Source organism: Phoxinus phoxinus, assembly GCF_949152265.1.
Source record: "Phoxinus phoxinus genome assembly, chromosome: 7".
Lineage (NCBI taxonomy): Eukaryota > Metazoa > Chordata > Actinopteri > Cypriniformes > Leuciscidae > Phoxinus > Phoxinus phoxinus.
In genome coordinates, this window is record NC_136882.1 from 24,932,237 (window position 1) to 24,954,624 (window position 22,388).

The 22,388-nt window shown below is 35.9% G+C and overlaps 1 protein-coding gene across 3 annotated transcripts in view; it reads right to left on the reverse strand.

Moving 5' to 3' along the window:
- Positions 1 to 22,388, reverse strand: part of pth2ra (parathyroid hormone 2 receptor a) — a 57,904-nt gene that overhangs the window by 34,216 nt on the left and 1,300 nt on the right. Inside the window, exons 2-7 of one of the 3 annotated variants that reach the window (XM_079618318.1) lie at positions 18,764 to 18,908; positions 15,581 to 15,680; positions 12,917 to 13,027; positions 10,201 to 10,316; positions 10,019 to 10,116; positions 4,563 to 4,749 (exon numbers count right to left, since the gene is read on the reverse strand). In XM_079618318.1, the coding sequence (XP_079474444.1) occupies positions 4,563 to 4,749; positions 10,019 to 10,116; positions 10,201 to 10,316; positions 12,917 to 13,027; positions 15,581 to 15,680; positions 18,764 to 18,829 (678 nt within the window). In that variant the 5' untranslated portion in view covers positions 18,830 to 18,908. Of the gene's footprint in view, positions 1 to 4,562; positions 4,750 to 10,018; positions 10,117 to 10,200; positions 10,317 to 12,916; positions 13,028 to 15,580; positions 15,681 to 18,763; positions 19,206 to 22,388 lie in introns of those variants that run through there. The other 2 variants (XM_079618317.1, XM_079618319.1) reach the window with 2 other exon arrangements.

Below are 22,388 nucleotides of genomic sequence, written 5' to 3' on the forward strand. Positions count from 1 at the left end.
CAAAAAAAAGTGTGTCTATCTCTTTTCAGAGTATCATCTAGTTTGAATTGTCTTTAGATGACATTTCAATTATCAGCCTATCATCTCAGCCTTCACTAGTAATTGTATTAAAGTTATTGTTAAATTCTCAGTTTGTAAAAAAGCCATTATCTTTTGGAATTCTGAAATCTGAAAACCTGAAAGAGATTATATTAACATTGTGTGAAGTTAACATTGTTAATGGTGTCAAATTTAAAATGGATTTAAGAGCAACTTTTGACATCAGTTAAAACAGTGCCACAAAATATCTCTCGTATGTTCTTAACCGGTTTAGATTCCAGTCAGGGATAAACATCTTTTTTCTGGGGATCTATGCATAGCTACAGCCTTACACCGTTTATGAGTTAAAAACATAGGAAACATTGCATTTACTGGGCATTTAATTATTAAGCAGAAGCTTTTATCCAAAAAGACTTGAGTACAATATCAATTTTTTAAAAGAAAATAGATTGAATTGAAAGTGGTAGTGTTAATAGTTCAAGTGCTGATGAAAAATAATGTGTTTTTAACGGTTTCTTGAAAATGGACAAAGACTCTCTCAGTTGAGTTAGGCAGGTCATTCCGCCTGCAGGGAACAGTCAAAGTAAAGGTCCGTGAAAGTGATTTTGTACCTCTTTGGGATGGCATTTAAGTCTGTGGTGAGTAAGTCTGAAGTAGTAAGTTTAGGTATAGGGGTGCAGAGCAAGTGGTTGTTCAAACATCAGTGCCTTAAATTTGATAACGTCATTTGCTTTACACCATGTCTAGACACGTATAATGTCATCATGCAATGTTACATTTACATTGCTTCAAAAATAATACAGCAACAAGCTTATTTTGTGTAGCGTTGATTTGTTACGACTATTAGTCCAGAAAATAAACAGAATGTCATGAAGGTTGTAGACATGAAGGTGCAGCTTTAATTGAACAGACCTTAGTGGTCACTCAAAACCGGCTCACTCACAGATAATACATTAATTTCGATTTGAACGTGACCGAAAGTGGTGATGTGCGAGTGAATGCGTTGTTTACTTCGTAATTAGTCCATCCATTACCAAGTCTGACCCATTTAGCCTGATGTGAAGAACAGCTATAACAGGAGTGTTAGCAGATGGACAGCATAAGCAGTCAATCACAGAAGCACTGCCTCCTCGTGACTTCTCTCCAATTTTATTCTGTCCTTACAAATCTGCAAAAGCAAAATCACGCTTTAAAACGTACATTCCCAATCCTCAACCACATGATCAATAAAATAAAAGATCAAAGCTTGTCTGTCAGGTTTCAGATGCAGGTGATAGCCTTACAGGTGATAATCCTAAATCTGATCACGTAGCTCAACAAGCTGCACATTTTGAGGCATCATTGAACCCAAATGCTGTAGGATGAGTTATGCACTATAGTTTAATAATATCAGGGATTAGTTTGTTGAAATCCCTAACACCAAATAGAATCAATAACAGTGATGCCTGCAACAGCAACAACTTATTAAGATGTATTTGTAGCTCCGTAATCCACACTTTTAGTCTGGATATATTGTAGGGTAAGAGATATGATTGTATGATAAGAATGTTGCTCTAAGACCAACAAAGGACGCTGATCTTGCAATACATTACCCTTGGGGTCCATAATATTTAAATATTATTTAAATATGTGTATGCTCAAATAAGATTAGAGAGCTACGGTGGAAAGGAAGATATAGGAAGAAAATCAATCTGTTGCTCACACAATGCTATTGAATGGCTTTAAAGGCTTTAAAGATTTTGAATATTGTGACTATTATATAATAGACACAAATATTATGCATATTTACAGTAAGAGGTTTTTGCAACTTGACAGTCCTTGTATGCTTTAATTAGATGGAAAAGTGCATCATGAACATTCTGCTAAACATCTTCTTTACTGCTCTACAGGAGCAAGAAAGTAAGGTGGGTTTTGAATGACATGAGGGTGATTAAATGATCAAAGACTTTTTCATTTTTAGGTTAACTATTAATTTAATGTTCTCTACTGTTCTTACTTTCCCCCAATGGAGTGCAACAACCCAGTGAAAGGAGCTGCTATTCTGAGTATGGACAATAACAGATGTATCAACTCAAGACACATGAAAGTGCCAGAAACTAAGGGTAACCTTGAGAGCTTCAGTGCTTCTGACAGATGATCAAAGAGGCGCTGGAGGAGAGCAAGGTGCAGATTATGTTGTCAATACACCTGGAGGATCTGAACAGCTCACCTGAATGCCTGAAACTTTTGTTCTGTCTTTTATCTGCCCCTCTGCTGACAATGTACTCTTCAATATCTTTGCCCTCTTTTCACAGTACTGATTAGAAACACAATGCCTATAGCAGACCACCACAGTGAAGCAATAGGGAGGCTTCTATAAAAGTAAATGTTTTATAGAAATCAAAAGAAATCCTATGTCAACAAGGTGTTTCTGGAAAAACTGGACCTAAAGATGTTTTACTGAAACAGCACTGTTGACTGTGTAACTCTCTTCAGATCTCTTGATATCATCATCTTACATAACACGAAACTACTGTCCAATTTGGCTTATACGTAAATGGACAATTTCCTATTCTTGTTGCTTGACGCAGATTCCAATTATTATTAATATTGGAAAATACTGAATGCGACAAGTGGAAAAAGTGAAGCCTTTCCTTTAGTTCACACAATACTGAGAAAAGCATAATGGGTTGAAAATAAAGTAATCATATTAGCCTTGGTCATACAGAGTTAACTCAAGACTAATACATTACAAAAATAACTAAAATTGCAATACTCCAAGACTCTATGAGTCAGTCTAAATCCTCCCACAATACAGCATCATAATTTTGTAACAAGCATATAAATTAGCTTAACAATTAGCGATGTGCGAGACTATTCGACTAGTATGGCAAGCCATTTAGCTGCCATTGAAATGTACCCAGCTTTATTCATAATAATTACCACAAATTACGTAATTATAATTACGTAATTGCATATTTACTAGTAAGAATTAAATTTGAGAGCTCTCTAATTCAGTTCTTACTAACAATTATTATTAGAGCTCTCTAACTGTAATTGTTCCAAGTAAGAATTGAATTGTAGAGTTTAAATATATCTCTAATATAATCCTTACTAGTAAAAATGCAAGCACGACGAGTCAGTACTGCCAATAATAATAATAAATATTATTATTATTATGCCTTAATAAAAGCTGGCCTGAAAGAATATGAAAACCCAAATGTCAGCCTGGTGTCTACTTTGAGAAGTCTTCACAAAGATCCTTGATATGATGCAGAAAGCATATATACAGAGCAAATATTTGCCAATAATTGGTTCTGCTGTCATACTGGTACACTGAAGAAAATGAAAGCGGAGGAAATTTCCTGCATGTTCTTTAAATGAGAAATTTGCCAGAGTAATAGCCACATATTGATGCGAGTATTTTGGCTCATTGACCTATACATACAAACACAACACATACAACAAAATTGATCAAAGCAAAGCAGTTGTGCCTTTTAATCTCTGAAGACACATACAGTATACTGCTGTAACGCTTATGTTAGGTGCAAACAATGGATGCTAAACAACTGGTCGCAAAATCCTCCCTCAGATGTTGCCTCCATCGTACTTATCTCCTGCAATGCAGCTGTTTGAAGAAAAAGCTGAGGGCGCAGTCATTGAGTCTCCAGTATTGCCCGCAATGGGATACACTTCGAGTCTGAGCGTAGGTGGGAATGAATAATCATTTCAAACCCAAAAGACAGCAAATGGGGACAAGTGAGTTTTTTTAACCTCTTTGCATGGATTGTTGAGGCTGGCCATGTGGTGGGCGTAGAGTATAATAAAACACTCAGACATGCTGTGTATGAGGTGGAGATTGGAAATAGAATAAAACAAAAGTCCTCCAGTTGGAGTATGACACACTGCACAGGATGAGACTGAGCACTTTACAGCTTCTTCCAATAACATACTTCTAGCTTTGGCATTTCTTCCAACAATTTCAGTGTCAAGACAGGTCACAACCTTGCACTAGCATTAAAATATTTATTCTCCACCATAATCCGAATTGAAGTCAAATCCACAAAGATGTAATTTCTTTCAGACCCAACTTGACCCCTTTCAATTTCCGCTCTACTAGGCTTGTTTAACACTTCACTGTGCCTCTATGCAGTGTGCAAGCTGTTGTGGATGACATTCTACAATGATTTGTGCGTCTGGTCATTCAAGAGTTACTAATTTAAATGGCACATTTTGCACACAGCATAATACGTACAGTATGTACCTGGAACAGACAGCAGATCATTTAGAAGAGTCCTCCATATCTATCTATCTATCTATCTATCTATCTATCTATCTATCTATCTATCTATCTATCTATCTATCTATCTATCTATCTATCTATCTATCTATCTATCTATCTATCTATCTATCTATCTATCTATCTATCTATGTATCAATATTGATTACATAATCTAAAACCTGGCCACATGAGTTACTTGATAAATATTTACTAAAATACTCATGATGTATGAGAGAGTCACATACTGTAGCGTTTGACTCACATACTGTGAAGTGTCCACTGGTGCCACATCCACTGCATTAGTGAAGTTATTCATGAGCACAGCATCAAATTCCTGCAGCCCGGTACCAGTGTGCACCACGTGATCCTTCACAAAGATGCTGACGGCACGTAGCATGAAGGAAACAAACAGGTGCATGTGAATGTAGTTCCTGGTGCAGTGGAGACGTCTGAGGACACACAGAAATACATATGAGGTTTGTTAGGGCAGAGAATACAAAAGATGGTAGACCTCAGAGCTAATGTGCATTCATGGAAATGAGGAAAAGGAAAGTTTACATCAAAGGGATGGTTCACCCCAAAATTTGATTTCTGTCATCAGTTACTCACCCTTATGTCGTTTACAAACACGTGAGACCTTTGTTCATCTTCGGAACACAAATGAAGAATTTTTTTATATGAAATCTGAGAGCTTTCTGACCCCCATAGACAGCAACGTTATTACCACTTTCAAGACACATCTAAATTGAAAACTTAAAATTGTCCATATGACCAGCACAGTAGTTAAACCTATGTTAAACCATAACAATAAACCTTATTGTTATGAAGCGACGAGAATACTTATTGTGTACAAAAACCTAAAATAACAGCTTTATTCAACCATTTCTTCTCTTCCATATCAGTCTCTGACATTGTTCACGTTGTAAACACAGTGCAGTGCTTCCGTGTTCTTCGTCAGAACGCTGGCTTAGCATTGGCCGGCTCCTGCGTCAGCATCAAACGCATGCATCGTCGTGCTCACGTGAACAGCGGAAGAGAAGAAATTGTTGAATAAAGTCTTTTTTTCACACAAAAAGTATCACTTCATAACATTAAGGTTGATCTACTGTAGTCACATGGACTATTTTATCGATTTCTTTACTATCTTTCTGGGCCTTGAAAGTGGTAATAACGTTGCAATATATCAGAAAGCTCTTGTATTTCATCAAAAATATCTTGATTTGTATTCTGAAAATGAACATGAAAGGTCTTATGGGTTTGGAATGACATGAGAGTGAGTATGTCACGTTCAAAATTTCACCTCAGAAGCAAATGCATTGATAGTTGTATTTCATCAGCCATTGCTGTGGTCAATCCACTGCATCAGACACTTTAAAGTGCATAGGAATACTCACATAGTATACGCTATACAACTTTGGCAACCTCATCCACAGTTTTCGCAACATCTCGTAGTCGTTACACACCATATGACTAGTAAGTCAAAGTCCAAATCACATTCTTTGCTGTCCCAAATTAATTGATACAAGTACCAGTGTAGAACACTATATAGAAACAGTGTCTATTCCTCGTTTAGTGAGGCCAAACAATAAATCTACTGTAGGATCTAAGAAAAATCTAATTGTGATTAAACCAGAAAATCTCAATATTAGTGAACAAAAACAATTTCTAAAGCTAGGTCTTCTAAACATTAGATCGCTTACACCTAAGGCGGTTATTGTAAATGAAATGGTCACTGATAATAGCTTCGATGTACTCTGCCTTACTGAAACCTGGCTTAAACCAAATGATTATTTCGGTCTTAATGAGTCCACTCCACCAGGATACGGTTATAAGCATGAGCCCCGTCTGATTGGTCGTGGCGGCGGTGTTGCAACAATCTATAGAGATATTCTTAATGTTACTCAGAAAACAGGTCACAGGTTTAATTCGTTTGAAGTACTTGTTCTAAATGTTACGCTCCTAGATGTAAGAAAGAAATCCCTATTATCTCTAGCCTTGGCTACCGTATATAGACCGCCAGGGCCTTACGCTGATTTCCTAAAAGAGTTTGCAGATTTTCTCTCAGATCTATTGGTCAATGTCGATAAGGCAATAATTGTTGGAGATTTCAACATACACGTTGATAACACAAATGATGCGTTAGGAGCTGCGTTTACAGATTTATTAAACTCCTTTGGGGTCAAGCAAAACGTTAGTGGTCCCACTCATCGTCTTAATCATACTCTAGATTTAATTATATCATATGGAACCGATCCAACCGATATAGATATTATACCGCAAAGTGATGATGTCACTGATCATTACATGGTAACTTGCATACTACGTACGGCTGAAATGTGTCATGTTGCGCCACGTTATCGACCAGGCAGAACAATCCTTCCAACCACTATAGATAGATTCTTGAATAGCTTACCTGATCTATCTCCGCTCCTCAGTGAACCCAAACAAACAGATGAGCTAGAGGAAATGACTAGCAGTATGAGCACCATTTTCTCTAGTACATTAGAAACTGTTGCACCAATTAGACTAAAAAAGGTTAGAGAGAAAACTAAAGCACCATGGTACAACAGTGCTACGCATGTTATCAAGAGAGAAACTCGTAACTTAGAGCGCAAATGGAAACAAACTAATTTAGAGGTCTTTAGAATCGCGTGGAAAGACAGCATGTCACGTTATAAAAAGGCTCTAAAAGCAGCCAGGGCTGAGCATCTCCGCAAACTAATAGAAAATAACCAAAACAATCCAAGGTTTTTATTTAACACTGTGGCTAGATTAACAAATAAACAGACATCACCTGAACAAAATATTCCGTTACATCTTAATAGTAATGATTTCATGAATTTCTTCACTGAGAAAATAGAAAGCATCAGAAACACAATTGTAAATGTACAATCTTTGACAGCGTCTTATGATTCAGCCTCAATTATCGCCCCTCAAGAACAACTACAGCGCTTTACAACTATAGGACAGGAAGAGCTAAATAAACTTATCACTGCATCTAAACCAACAACATGTTTATTAGATCCAATACCCACTAAACTACTGAAAGAAGTGTTACCTGTAGTGGAAGAGCCTCTTCTCAATATTATTAACTCGTCTTTATCTTTAGGACATGTTCCAAAAACATTCAAGCTAGCAGTTATAAAACCTCTTATTAAGAAACCACAATTAGATCCAAATAACCTAGCAAATTACAGACCCATTTCAAATCTTCCATTTATGTCTAAAATACTTGAAAAAGTTGTGTCCGCTCAATTGTGCTCTTTCTTGCAAGAAAACGATATCTATGAAAAGTTTCAGTCTGGATTCAGGCCACATCATAGCACAGAAACTGCGCTGGTTAAAATTACAAATGATTTACTTTTAGCTTCTGACCAAGGCTGTATCTCAATACTAGTTTTACTCGATCTTAGCGCTGCGTTTGACACTATAGATCATAAAATACTCTTAGATCGACTTCAAAATTACACTGGTGTTCAGGGACAGGCATTAAGCTGGTTTAGATCGTACCTGTCAGACCGTTACCATTTTGTCCATTTAAATGGGGAAAAATCAAAGATAACGTCAGTAAATTATGGAGTGCCGCAAGGATCTGTATTAGGCCCCCTGCTATTCTCAATTTATATGCTGCCACTTGGTAATATTATAAGAAAACATGGAATAAGTTTCCACTGTTATGCTGATGACACTCAATTATATATTTCATCTAGACCAGATGATAACACTAAATTATCTAAAATGACAGAGTGTGTTAAAGATATAAAATATTGGATGACGTGTAATTTTCTTCTATTAAATTCAGATAAAACGGAGGTATTACTGATTGGTCCAAAAAACTGCCCACAAAACCTCTTACAATACAACCTTAATCTAGATGGACGTCCTGTTACTTTATCCTCTACAGTAAAAGACCTGGGTGTTATACTAGACCGCAACTTGTCTTTTGAAAATCATATTTCAAATGTCACAAGAACAGCCTTTTTCCACCTTAGAAACATTGCTAAGCTACATAACATGCTATCAGTTTCTGATGCAGAAAAGTTAGTTCATGCATTCATGACCTCGAGACTAGATTACTGTAATGCTCTATTAGCTGGTTGTCCTGCATCCTCAATAAACAAGCTACAGTTAGTCCAAAATGCAGCCGCTAGAGTTCTTACTAGGTCAAGAAAATATGATCATATAACACCAATTTTATCATCTCTACACTGGTTACCTATTAAGTTCCGTATCAATTACAAAGTATTGTTACTGACCTATAAAGCCCTAAATGGTTTAGCTCCTGTGTATTTAAGAGATCTTCTATCGCCATATAATCCATCGCGCTCTTTAAGATCACTAAATTCGAGGCTTCTGGTCGTACCTAGGATATCTAAGTCCACTAAAGGAGGGAGGGCGTTTTCACATCTAGCTCCTAAACTCTGGAATAGCCTTCCTGATATTGTCCGAGGCTCAGACTCGCTCTACCAGTTTAAAACTAGATTAAAGAGGCATCTCTTTAGCCAAGCATTCACATGATGCATCTCATACCTTTTATACTACAGTTAAATCAGATCAAATGCATTCATATTATGAACAGCAGCTACGCTAATTATTTCCCATCTGCCTTTTTTGTTGTTATCTCGGGACGCCTGTCCCGAGATAACTCAAATAGAGTCCGTCAGCTCCAGTTATGTATCCAGCCTCTCACGGAGACTTCAGATGCCCCAACGCCTGTGATGAGACGACTCGACGCCTGTGAAGAGACGACCCAACGCCGGCGATATGTTATGCCCTAAATTTCATGATTAACTAACTGTATTTTTGTATGTATATTTTTGAAATGCATTTTCTGTAAAGCTGCTTTGAAACAATGTGTATTGTGAAAAGCGCTATACAAATAAACTTGAATTGAATTGAATTGAATTGAATTGAATTGCTGTTTTGAAAGTTATATCGGAATATCTAATATTTATATCCATTTGTCTAATGCCAAGCAAGTAAAAAACACCATTATGAAAAGGAGCGTAATTTGGTGGAGGTGTTTAATATGTGTATTCGATATATATATATATATATATATATATATGAGAGGGCTATCTATCACTATATACTAAACTATATAACTATATATTGAACCTTTGTTTCCCAGAAAGACCTGATCCTGATGCAATTCTGTGAAAATTGCACACTGGGAGATACTTTATTACAACACTCGTCTTAATGCACTTGAAATGGCAACAAATAAATGAATGAAAAGGATTATAATGGAGGTAGATCATAATCTATGTATAAATACACGTCATCATGCATATAAACAATCAAGCTAAAGTAAGACAAAGGGGAAAAAATCCATTTCCCAGATCACACTACATTCATCATCAAAAGTGTAGCTGCAAGCTAGCACTGTCCAGCATAGTTTTGCAATGTTACATTGCCAGCTGTGCTATTAATATTGACATTCTTTACCAATCACTTCCTTCACTGAGTGAATATCATTGGCACGTCTCAGCTAACTGCACGTTCTTACTGAACGAGCTGCTAATGGAGCAAGGAGAACAGAGAGAGAGAGAGAAAAAACTACACAGTAGCATTGATTCAAATTTGTGGAATTACAGTCTGATAGAAATAGAAATACAATATTACGTATAAGACAACTATTTAAAGCATCAGTTCAACTGTTTTTCGTGCAGTTTATGAGATGTACAAACACACACAGTCAGTCAGTCAGTTACTTACCTAAAGTATCCAATAATAAAGATGGCCACTAGAAGAGAGCTGAAGGAAACTGCATAGCCTACAGTGTACATGATGTGCAGCCGTTCAAAAAAGACCTGCTGTGGGGTCAAAGAGGTGGTGCGTCAAGCCACCTATAAAGTGATCTCGGTCCATTGAAGACAACTGATGGTAATGTAGCTTACTCTCTTTTTGTTGGGCTCTGGGGATTTGATGCACTCGGTGTAGTTGACCCAGGTCTTGTTTGAACTCTCTGCAAGCACCCAGGAACCATTAGAGTCACACCTCCTGTAGGCATGTCCTGAAAGATTGAAAAAGACTTTACTGGCTATGCTATGTATGCTGCCTATTATTATTATGATTATTTTTTAAATAGTATGTGAAACAGTACACATTATGCATCAATAAAAAATGAAAACAATGGTAAATGATAGTTTATTTTCCATTTTTAATCAATTATTTAAATAAAAAAATCGAATAACCCATTAATTGTATTCAAATGATGTCAAGAAACAATACACATTACAAATATATAACTTCTAGTTATATCGTCTCGCTGAAAATTGAAGGTCAAATCAAGAACATTGCACTGTAGGCCTACAGGTTATCTGGGTATTCTACACATTTCATGTTAACTACAAATTTGCATATGCACATAGTATAAATACTGCACAACTCATGAAAAGTATGGGTGGTATTGTTCAAACATAGAGATTGGGTCTCATTTACTAACAGTTGCATGGATTATTATACACAAAGGAGAAGTTCTAACAAAAAAATAAATAAACTAATTCTCAGCACATATGCATATGAATGAACCTCATTCGGTTAGAAATACCATATCGGTATTGGCCGATATGTGTTCCATTTTTTATGTTATCTACACGATAAAAAAATATGGCTGATATTTTAAAGCCGATAAATAATGGGTTATTTCCTTCAGCTGAGTCACTTCAGATGTGCACTGTTCACCACGATGGTTTTTAATTGCTTGTAATATGATTGGAATCACTTTAAAAAGGAAAATACATTTTTAAGGGTAATTCACACAACATTTTTAAATTCTGTCATCATTGTCTCACCCTCAAGTTGTTCTAAACCTGTATTAATTTATTTCTTCTGATGAACACAAAAGAAGATAATTTGTAGAATGTCGGTAACCAAACAGTTCATGGGCTCCATAGACCAACGCTACTTTTGCGTCATCGAAGGGTAACGCCCCTTTTTGGGGGAAAACAAACGGATTCCCCTGAGAACAGAACTCGCTCTAGATCTGCAAAGTTTCTTAAAAAGCAAAAATGGCACAAATATACACACTCTCTTTGCCGGCCGAGGACCGTGAGCGGTATTTAAAGAGTAAGTAGCCTATTTTTTGTCATTAACACACTCACAGTATGACAAACTAGACGATGAGGCCATGTCAAAAGGAGTCGGTGGTTTAACTTACTTGGATCATATTTCACTTGATTTATTTTAAGCTATTGACATAGTTTTGTTATCGACTAGCTATACTAGTTAGAAAGACGAAGCTGCTAGCAGCTAACGTTAAAGTTACGTGATTAGCTCTCACTAGGCACGCTACCTTGGCTGTTAACTGATTTTACTGTTGAAATAGTGGCAGGCTAGGACTAAAGTGGACTTGGCTGGTTTCTGCTTGTGTCACTAACGTAATTCAATCCCCCAAACTATCTGTATTTAACATGAAGTAGTGTACTTGCTAGTTACTGGCTTTAATTTCGTTATCATACCAACTAAACTGCTGCTAGCAGCTTCGTCTTTCTAACGTTAACTAGTAACAACGTTAGCTACTGCTAGTCGACAACAAAACTATGTCAATAGCTTAAATCAAGTGAAATATGATCCAAGTAAACCACCGACTCCTCTAGACATCGTCTAGTTTGTCATACTGTGAGTGTGTTAATGACAAAAAAAAAAAGGCTAACGTTATTTGGTGATTCCACGAGACCGTGCTAGATGTCTGAAACTCTGAATAGTTCATATTTGGCCACTGCGGGATCATTAATCCAGTTTTCGACCATTTCAAAGGGACACCTCTGTATCCCCATATCCAGTAGCTTCTTTAAATACCACTCACGGTCCTCGGCCGGCAAAGAGTGTGTATATTTGTACCATTTTTGCTGTCAAGAAACTTATTAGAGCGAGTTCTGTTCTCAGGGGAATCCGTTTGTCTTCCCCCAAAAAGGGGCGTTACCCTTCGATGACGCAAAAGTAGCGTTGGTCTATTGACTTCCATAGTATGGAAAAAAAAATTACTATGGAAGTCAATGGGGCCCATGATCTGTTTTTCCATACTATGGAAGTCAATGGAGCCCATGATCTGTTTTTCCATACTATGGAAGTCAATGGAGCCCCTCAACAGTTTGGTTACCCATATTCTTCAAAAGATCTTCTTTTGTGTTCAGCAAAAGACAGAAATGTATACAGATTTGGAACAACTTGAGGGTAAGTAAATAGTGACATAATTTTTTGGGTGAACTGTCCCTTCAAGTGCAACATGCAGTGGAAATCTGTCATATAGGCTACATAAAATTATAATGAAAACACTATTGTAAAAGAATGTTGTGTATTCTTTGTACACTCATGTTTCAGCACGTTGTTACATGATAAGCACATGGATACACCTTCATGACTATTAGTTCTTTTGTGCATTCGCTACCTTTTGTTTTGTGCAATTGAAAGTTGTAATATTATGTTTATTTTGAGTATATTTATATATCTGATTTATCTCAAATAGAATGTGCTTGGTTAAGTTAATTAATGCGGTAGTAAAGCGCTTATCGGTTATCATCTTTAGCTTCAGCCCACACGACTCATACAGCAATGCACGATATTCGTAACTACAAAAGATATGAAACAGAGAGAGAGAGAAATGTTTCAAACCTGCATGGTTGAAGTCATAGATGTAAGTTGGGCAGAGGGTCTTTGTCAGAGCTCCAGGGAAGCCTTGCGGCCAGCATATCAGACCATCCCACTCTGGGACACACACACCAACTGAGAGTAGAACAGTTTCAGAGCAGAGATGTCAAGTGAAATTATCCAATCTTGCACCATAACGTGATATGAAAGTCTTGCACATTTTCATTCCTTAAAGTAGATATTTTCAGACAATAAACATGAAATGATCTGTAACACAGTCATACATCCTTTACTGTCACCAAATTAATTATATGCTTTCCATAAAAATAAAACAAATCTGTAAGAAATATCACTCATAGTATCAACTAAACACCTATGGGTGATGTTTTGTGTTGTGTGGATATTGGATTACATCGAACTGGCATGGCCTAACATCAGCGCCCACGGGGTAACACACACTGACACATCATGAAGAGGCAACAAGTGTGATTGTCCAATAAATTATGTACGTGTATAATATGTATGTGCGTTTAATTAAATTGTAAATTCTGAACTTGGTCAATGTTATATTTTTTGCTAAAACAATTATACAATTTAAACCCGTAAGAAAGAATGACTGTAATGTTTTCTGTTGAAATAAAAAGATGCTGAAGAAAAACAATGCAATTAACGCCAGACAGTTGATGTGTAAAGACGTTCAATAAATCACCGGTGGATTCAACAGAGTCAGTCCAGCAACCACAGATTTCATAACATCAGACCACAGAAGCAATGAAGCTTTATGTTTGAAAACATTAGACCATTAAGTGCTTTCAAGTCTTTTCTATTCTAATGCTAAGTTAACATGAAACAGAAATTTACTATCCATTTTACTTTAATGTGACATTTCCAAGTAAAACAGGAAACGATGTAGGACTTAATTTCTCTTTTTTTGCTGTTGTTGTTACAGTATAAAGCTGTGATCACATTAGCAAAGTTGATTTGGCAAAAAAGGTCTATTGTCAATAATGAAGCACTGTATAAAGCACAGCTGACACAAAAGTCACTTTCAAACCAAGCAGCTTTCTCTTGGTCAGTGTACTGAATTCACATGGCCAATGTATCGAAATATGCTATGGGAAATCTTTCGCCCTCATGCGAAATTAACGATCGCATGGATTCCTATTGAAATGATGCAAAAATTCCTACTGAAATTTTTCACCAAAGAAAACAACTGTAAATTTGACCATACATTAAGCTAATATAATAAAATAATAATAAAAGAGATGACAGCATATCTTTGAAACTTGGAAGGATGAGGAGCATGTTAAAACATTATTATTAACTACAAAGGTCTTCATTCATGCCAAAAAAAAAAAAAAAAATCCTAGTTTAATCATGTTTAAAATAATGTACTTCCACTCAAAATGGCATAAATTAAAAGATACATTTTAATTTGTCCCTCTCTTTAGAAAATATAAACCAATGAATTGTACCAGACTGTATTAAGTATATAAGGTCAATTTGATTTTATGTTGACAAATGTAAGTTCAGGAACCAAAAGAACAATATAAAATCGAAATTATGCGAAACTCTTCTCCTATACTGAAAATTGTCTGTAATTAACTTCTCACGTGCCAGTTGAAAACTAAATACTGCACCCACATCCTTTGCACACCATTTCCTTCTACATAACAGGATTGCTTTTTTCTCCCCAAATTACGCAAAACACTATAACCCATGACGTTAACATGAAAGGGAAATGGGAGTGAGCCAAGTTATATTATTGACTTGCCAGGTCACTATACTGACATAATGACTCATTTTACAATGAGTCATCTCCAACAGAGCTTGTTTTTTCCTCTTCACATGTTCTGCCTTATCACCTGTGTTTATAATGAAGCCAAATGAAACAGCAAACTGTGCAGTGAGTCTCGCCTAACAAAGGTCTTGAAGGAGTCTAATTAGCTGTCTGATTCAGTTTATTTCATTTACCTCAGCATGCTTCATTTAAGAGAGTGAGTTTTATATAAAACATGTTTTGGCAGAGGTGCTGGTGGTCATACTTTTGATGAATTTGCTACTATTTCTAGGTGAAATTATGTTGTGCACAACAACATTGATGTGGAGAACTGAAAAGGCCACTTAAAGTCACCCTATAAAAAAAATAAAATAAAATATGGAATATTGCAGTAAACTATAGTGGGATAACCTGTCACTCACATTAGATGACAGCAATAGCAAACCACAACCATCCTATCAATTCCCAATGAACAAAATCAAGTCCGCCCTATATATGTTCTTGTTTGCGGAGCCGTTTCACTCAGATATACGTCACAATAGGGGAAAAAAGTTTCACTCAGATATACGTCGTAATAGTGGAAAAAACTTTCACTCAGATATCACAATAGGGGGAAAAAAGACTATCGCAACTTATGCCGTTTCATGCTGACTTATAGTACACTTTAAAATGAAAATTTGAGCTTTAATCTGTTGGTTGCCATCCACTGCCAGTACCATTATAAAACTTGGAAGAGCCAGGATATTTTATAATCAAACACCGATTGTATTCGTCTGAAAGAAGAAAGTCATACACCTATGATGGCTTGAGGGTGAGTAAATCATGGGCTAATTTTCATTTTAAAGTGAACTAATCCTTTAAATTTAAAACTGGGTTAAAAAAAAACATTCAGTGGAAACGGTGCCTACCTGCAGGGTCGTCTGTGGAGACCTTCAGTAGGCACTGCAGCTTTGCATCCAGTAGCATCTGTACCTGTTCTTCAGCTGTAATCTCACCATCTTCACCAGCCTGTCCAAAAAAGGGCTCATTTTGTTTCTCCATTCTGTACTAAATCTTCTGAAGCCATCAGATTTTTTTGTGTGAGGATGTCATTTACAAATGTCATTTGTATTTTCTGTAACACTTATTTAGTTGGTCCACTTCAGACATTTTAAACTTTGCAACTACATGTCAACTAACTCTCATTGAAATAAAAAGGGTTACACTTTATTTTAAGGTGTTATTGTTACAGTGTAATTATATATTTATGTACTGAGTAATAATAATTAACAAAAGTTATATTATGCATTTTTGTCAATACCTTTCACTTTTACTACACGTTTAGTATGGAAAAGAGGGGGGGGGGGGTCATAAGGTTTGGAACGACAAGAGAGTAAATGATGGTAGAATTTTACGTTTAATTAAGTTTAAAGTTTAATTCCCTTTATTTTTAAGAATAAGAATGGTGCATTATGTAAAACTGAGTGTGTGTGTGTTGGTGTGATTATCAAAGGGTTAGTGGTGACATTCTCTCCCTGTCTCATTTCTGGTTTCTTATTGAGTCTATGAGGGAGTGTGAAGAGTTGAACTTCTAAATACCCTGAGGAACAGTATTTCACTCTATTTAATGATGAAAGAAAGGTTTTCAATTAGTGTAAAAGTGTTTCAGAAGGGTATTGGATCTGTCATTTCTGCCTGATATTCCGCCTCAATTAAAGACATTTTCTCAGTCATGCAATGTACAGATACATCATACATGTACAGTTTTGAGCACTGTAAATTGGGCTTTGTTCAGGAGGATATTAAAATGCAGCATGTAATTTATTATGAAAAATATATATCTATATATAAATATATATTATTATATATAAATAATATAATATATATACCGGTATCACATATTTGACATTTTTGGCTGTTCTAAATATTCTTAAAAATGCATTATCCTTAAATATTCTGAAAACCAAGCTCTGACCTTTGTGAAAATTGTTAATCATTCAAATTCCCAATCCCAATATGACTGAATTTTCTCTTTCCTTTGTACTGGTTTAATTGAGAGAGCAAGAATCTTCTGAATTAATGACTCATTAGAGACCTGCACATTTAATCTTTATGAAGAAGCTCTCTGACTGAATGAAAAATGAAGAAAATCCTTCCAATTACAAGGAAATTCATGCATATGCATTCATTCAAATGCATGCTCACATTTAGTCTAGAACTATAATGCTCATCATGATTACAGAGTGAACACAACACATTTGCCTTTTACTCCCAATTTCTCTCAACATGGGGACAGGAGAGGTGTCAGTCAATAAATGAACATTTGAGTTACTTATTTGAAAAAAGTATCTAAATTTTTTATTTTGTAAATTCAAATGAATTCAAATTCAAAATTAAAATTAATTCAAATAAAAAATAAAAATTTAAGTAAGCAGATTACGTAACTTGACTTGCTTCTAAACACTGGAGATGACCATAAGGCTACACTACTTCAAACTTTTCTAAGCAATTTCTAAAGTATCTCATCCACCATTCCTTCATATCTACTGCTACTTTAAATACTGCACTGATATTATGACTCAAATTAGCATAAAAATTATAGTGGGAGACTTTTAATCATTTGGGCTTAATGTGACTCAATGTGTGGGGAATTATCTATGATTAAGTTCCTCTATAATATGGCAGCTTCATGCAAGTGGACTCTCTGGTGGTTCTGTATAAAAATTAATAATAGTCATGCAGCACTCTTGACATGCGACACTGTGAGAATACTGACAGTGTTCCAGTCAGATGGGCAAATATGCTTGTCCATTTCAAAAGACCTAACAGATTCCAAACGTAGCAAAAAATGTATGAAAAATGTATGAATGTATGAAAAACATTCTGAGATTGATCCAGAGCCCCAGTTTCTGTAAATAAAAAAAGTCTGAATACAAGCAGATTTGTCATAATTACAGCAGAAATACACAAAATATTGTAGCCTATAATGGGTGGGGTCATTTCAAAAGGATCAGAACCTCTGAATTAGATTTAGATGTGGCACATGTAGCACATTTTTAGATGATTCTCACAGGACAAGCACATTTACTCATGCATTCATGATTTACTAATTTGTTACAGTAACTTAAGTTTTAGGTATGAAAGTAACAATTAACAGCACATGACTCAAACCTGCAATATGACCAAGCTGACCTTCATGAAAAATAAATCTTACAAAGCATTCCCAGTTTAACTGTGATTTGCTGCTTATTACAGAATTGTGAGGTTATACAGTCCATGAATGAACATCATTTTTTGCTGTTGTGAAGAAAGTGGCAACACATGTATAATGATATTGTGTATTGTTTTGCTGATGATTCCTGTTTCCTGCAAACAATTTATTTGGTTTAACGCATGAACAAAAGCACAAGCCTCAAGTTTTACATGTATGTCATTTCACCAGCACAGGTAGATCAATGACCACCAATGACAGAACAAAAGTGAACAATCCGTCAACAACATAATGGAATGCTAAAAAAACATGAATGCATATTGTATGTATTCCATACTCACATGAGCAATTGTTACCATAAAAGTCTATTTCCACCCAATATGGTCAATTCAGTCATGTTACATAACATGATAAATGACAAATAAACTAATTTGACTTGTTTTTTTGTTTTGTTTTTACAGTGCATTCAGTAGCAACTCTTTATAGTTTAGGAGAGAGGAAAAGGGCTGTGAAACACCCCATGCTTTCATCAAAACCAAAGGCTGATATTAGGGATGGGGATTACAGAATGAATGCAAAAAAACATAGTTGGCTACACACAAAGTCACACAGCACAAATACGTTTTATGAAATTTTATGAATTTGTATGAAATGTTGTGTTCGAAGTCTCACATTCACATGTGCTCATTTTCAGGCAAATCGAAACGCAGCTTCTTTAGATCACTTGCTTTAAGGACATTTCTGTTATTATCATAGCCTATACCATAAACTCAAATACATTAATAAATAGGCAACATAAATACGCCTAAGGTAGGCTACCAAGTGATCTGGATTACGCCAAGTGCCACCCAAAAAAAACAAAAAACAAAAAAACAGAAGTCATGTAGAACCAAAGTCTTACCTGAGCATCAGCTAATGTCCAAAACAGAATCACTTTGGCGAAGTTCCACAGGAGACAATACCTCATGTTTCTGAGGTGATGCTTTTGTCGAGATAACAGGCAGCCTTCTTCCTTTAAGACTTTGTGTATCTCCAGCGACCATGATCTAGTCATGTCGTAAGTGGAAAAACATAATTAAATCTCCCGAAATCTTTTCTTAAGTTTCTAATTAAAAAAAGCACAGAATCACGTGACGTCGTTGTTCAACGAAGTTCAAATTCGTTCACATCTCCTCCGCATCGTAAAAGCAGCTTGAAAGTTTGCAAGTACTACTCCATGAAGAAATCCCCTCGGCCAGTTCGTCTGACGGACTCGTGAGTGATATGAGTGAGGCGCTTGAATGAACGAGAGACGCTCCTCCCGTCACAAACAACTGCAAGTGTCTCACTCTCACTATAGGGATATGGGCGGATCGATCTTGAAATGTCGATAGTATAGTAATACTGACGGTTAATCGCGAGGAAAGATCCTCCTCACATCAACAATATTGACACAATGCGTTTTATAGTGCTTCATCTTCTGCTTCTTCTTCTTTGAAAACGAATACGTATCACGAGCTTTGAAGAGAAAACAATTAATCATGTGTTAGCAAATTGTTTGGATAGGAACTATTTCTTCTTCCGCTAATCTCTCAACGCACATGACTACGGAGGCAGTGATAAGCAGTGCTCACTCACCATAAGAGTTGAGAGAGAAAAAGCAACATCTACAACTTTCTTTCAAATAAGTTGTTAAATGATTAATCACGTTCTGAAATGGTTGTTAATAAATGAAAGAAGTCTGATAATTTGCGATGTAGCCTATTTAATGCTACTGATAATGGCCTTCAAAGCCTACCTACTCAGTTTATCCCGCTAAACTCAATTTAATTTTATTGTAGTTCTCTCAGAAAAATTAAATATCTGTTGTGCCAAACTTGTATGATTTTCTTTCCTCTGTGGAACACAAAAACAGATGTTAGGCTGAACCCTAGAGACTTACAGCCTCACTTTCATTGCATCTCTTTTGCATACAATGAAGGTCAGTTGCGCTCTACTTTAAGTCCTTCAGCCTTTCATCTAGGGAACAGGTGAGACAATATTTTTTTCTGTGTTGTGATTTACATGTAAACAAAAGTATATACTTATCACAATATGTTACTACTAAATTGCAATAGTATCCTTATTCCTAATAGTGAACATTTTCAGGCGTAATTTATGAGTAAAGCCATTTACAAAAAGTGCTATGCTCAGCTATAGCACCAGATGGAAAGATTAATATAAGGTTCTTTAAAGAAGCAGGCTACTTCAGAGATTGGAATCCATGATTCACACTGTGGGCTTTATATGATCAGTGATCTGTAGTATGGCATGGATCTGCTTTGGTATCAGAAAGATTGTTTGAACCCCAGGGAGGATAAGCTAAATTACTTATAAGTAAAATCATTGAGTGTTCAGGAACGCTGCAAAATAAGAGTAAGTTGTGCTGTGGATCTGTCCATGGTGCTGAAACATCAACTACAACTGCAGTTCCTAATTGACTGGTTATCTTATTTTCTTTTAGGGGCCATTTACACAACACCGTTTTCACCTAAAAACGTGGAACTTTTTTGTTTTGGCCGTTCATTTACAAGGCAATGGCATTTTGGGGGCCTGAAAAAGCAAACATTTAAAAAATGGGTTTTAAAGTTCAAGTTTTGGAAAACTATACCGTTATTGTCTCCATGCAAACTAAAAAAAAAAAAAGCTAATTTGTGAAAGTATTGTTGCCTGTGTGTGAAACATGCAAAGGAAAGCCTTTTCAGTTTTTAGTGCATCATCGTTGTGTAAACGCACCCAGTTCACTACAGCTATTCCACATGTCAGCAAAATGAAGGTGAAAATAGTGGCTATAACCTCTTACAAGGGGGAAGTATTAATGCATTGAATAAAAGAAACCCTGCGTAGTAAAAACATGTAGTTACCCATTAAAAAAAGGAATCCTGCAGAGCAAAACGCCAACACATTTTCTCACACAGCACAGTTATTCAGAGGAACCCTGAGGATTAAGCATTACTCTTATCCCTTGGATTCAATCTGTTTGGCAGCGACAGGCCACCGCTTAACCGTTTCAGAGACTGAGCGAACACACATTCAGTTTTCCTCTTTGCTGTTAAACATGTATTTGACTTGATCCAAAGGTGGCTGAAAATACTTAATGAAATACATGCAGCTTCGTTTGTGAAATGTTATGGGAATAAAAGTCACATTAGGGATGATGACAGCTAGGGAACAAATCAGCCGTCTGTCAGGTTTGAGAAGACGTTCAATAAAACAATCTCAGTTCAATTACTTAGGGTCTCAGGTGGGGATCATTACTTTATATCATTCACAAACATAAAAAAGAAACATTTAATGCCCCTGTATGTAATGTATCTGTTCATTTGTCCAAATTCATATCAGTCATATCACCATTAATCATAAATACTGACATAAACAATAAATGGAGAAAATAGTATTAAGACTCAAGTCATTTCTGTCAATGCTCTGCCCCTTTTTGTTAATAAAAGGCTGATCAAAGAACAATATTTACATGTGTTGCTGAATATATTCTTGTTTGCCTTCATAAACAATACGATCAAGGTCTGAATTTTATATATATATATATTAATACACACTCTGCTTTCAGCTTTCTTTGTGCCACTGATGCAATTTTACTTTTATTTATTTTAATCTTAAAGGATTTACATTTAAATTAGCACAGAGAAATAACTCTAACAAATTATGACAATTTCATAACCATATTTTGTTTCTAATTGAGTGAACATTAAACTATCATTTTCTTTCCATGCAAGTGGAGTAATGAGCTTCACAACTTCACGAGCGTCCCTTCAAATAAGTTGTTGGAGTGCAGTCTAGCATTCTTTAAAAATCATAAAAGGTTCCTCATCTGATACAATTACTACAAGAGACCATCCTACCAAAGCCTTTCTTCTGCAGACATTGATTTCATTTTATCTGTTTGTGTGGCTTGTCAAGTGAAAACATATGAGGGGTAAAAGTCCACAGAAATGCTGAAAATATGGGATTCAGAACCTAATTTAAACATATAAATAATGTTTAAGGACTTAAAACCGAAGAAACCTTATGATGAAGAAGAAACCTTAAAATCAAAAGGAAATATGTCAGACTCAAATCAAATTTTATTCACTTTTAACAAAAGGTTAGAGTTCATGCCAAAGTCAAACGTTAATCACCATTTTTCAGTTCTTAAATGTATTTTCCAATTAAGCTTCTATTCAAATTGTTTAATATATATATATATATACACTTTGCAATGAAAAAAATATAAAATGGGAAAAAAATGCAAAATGGAAAGATTTTCACTAGTGGTCTCAGACTTTTGCGGCTCCCACTCTTTGAGGTGCAAATAGCTCCTACAAACCTACCGGCAGCACCGCAGCATCTAACTGGCACAGTGCTACTTCTTACACAGTCTTATAATTTGAAGACTGGTAAAGGCAACAGTGTTGAGATAGATTTATGTGTGGAAAATCTCAAGTAGGGGATATGTCATATCTGTCTCCATATCCAACCAAACCAGTTTAACCAAAAAAAGCCCCACTAGT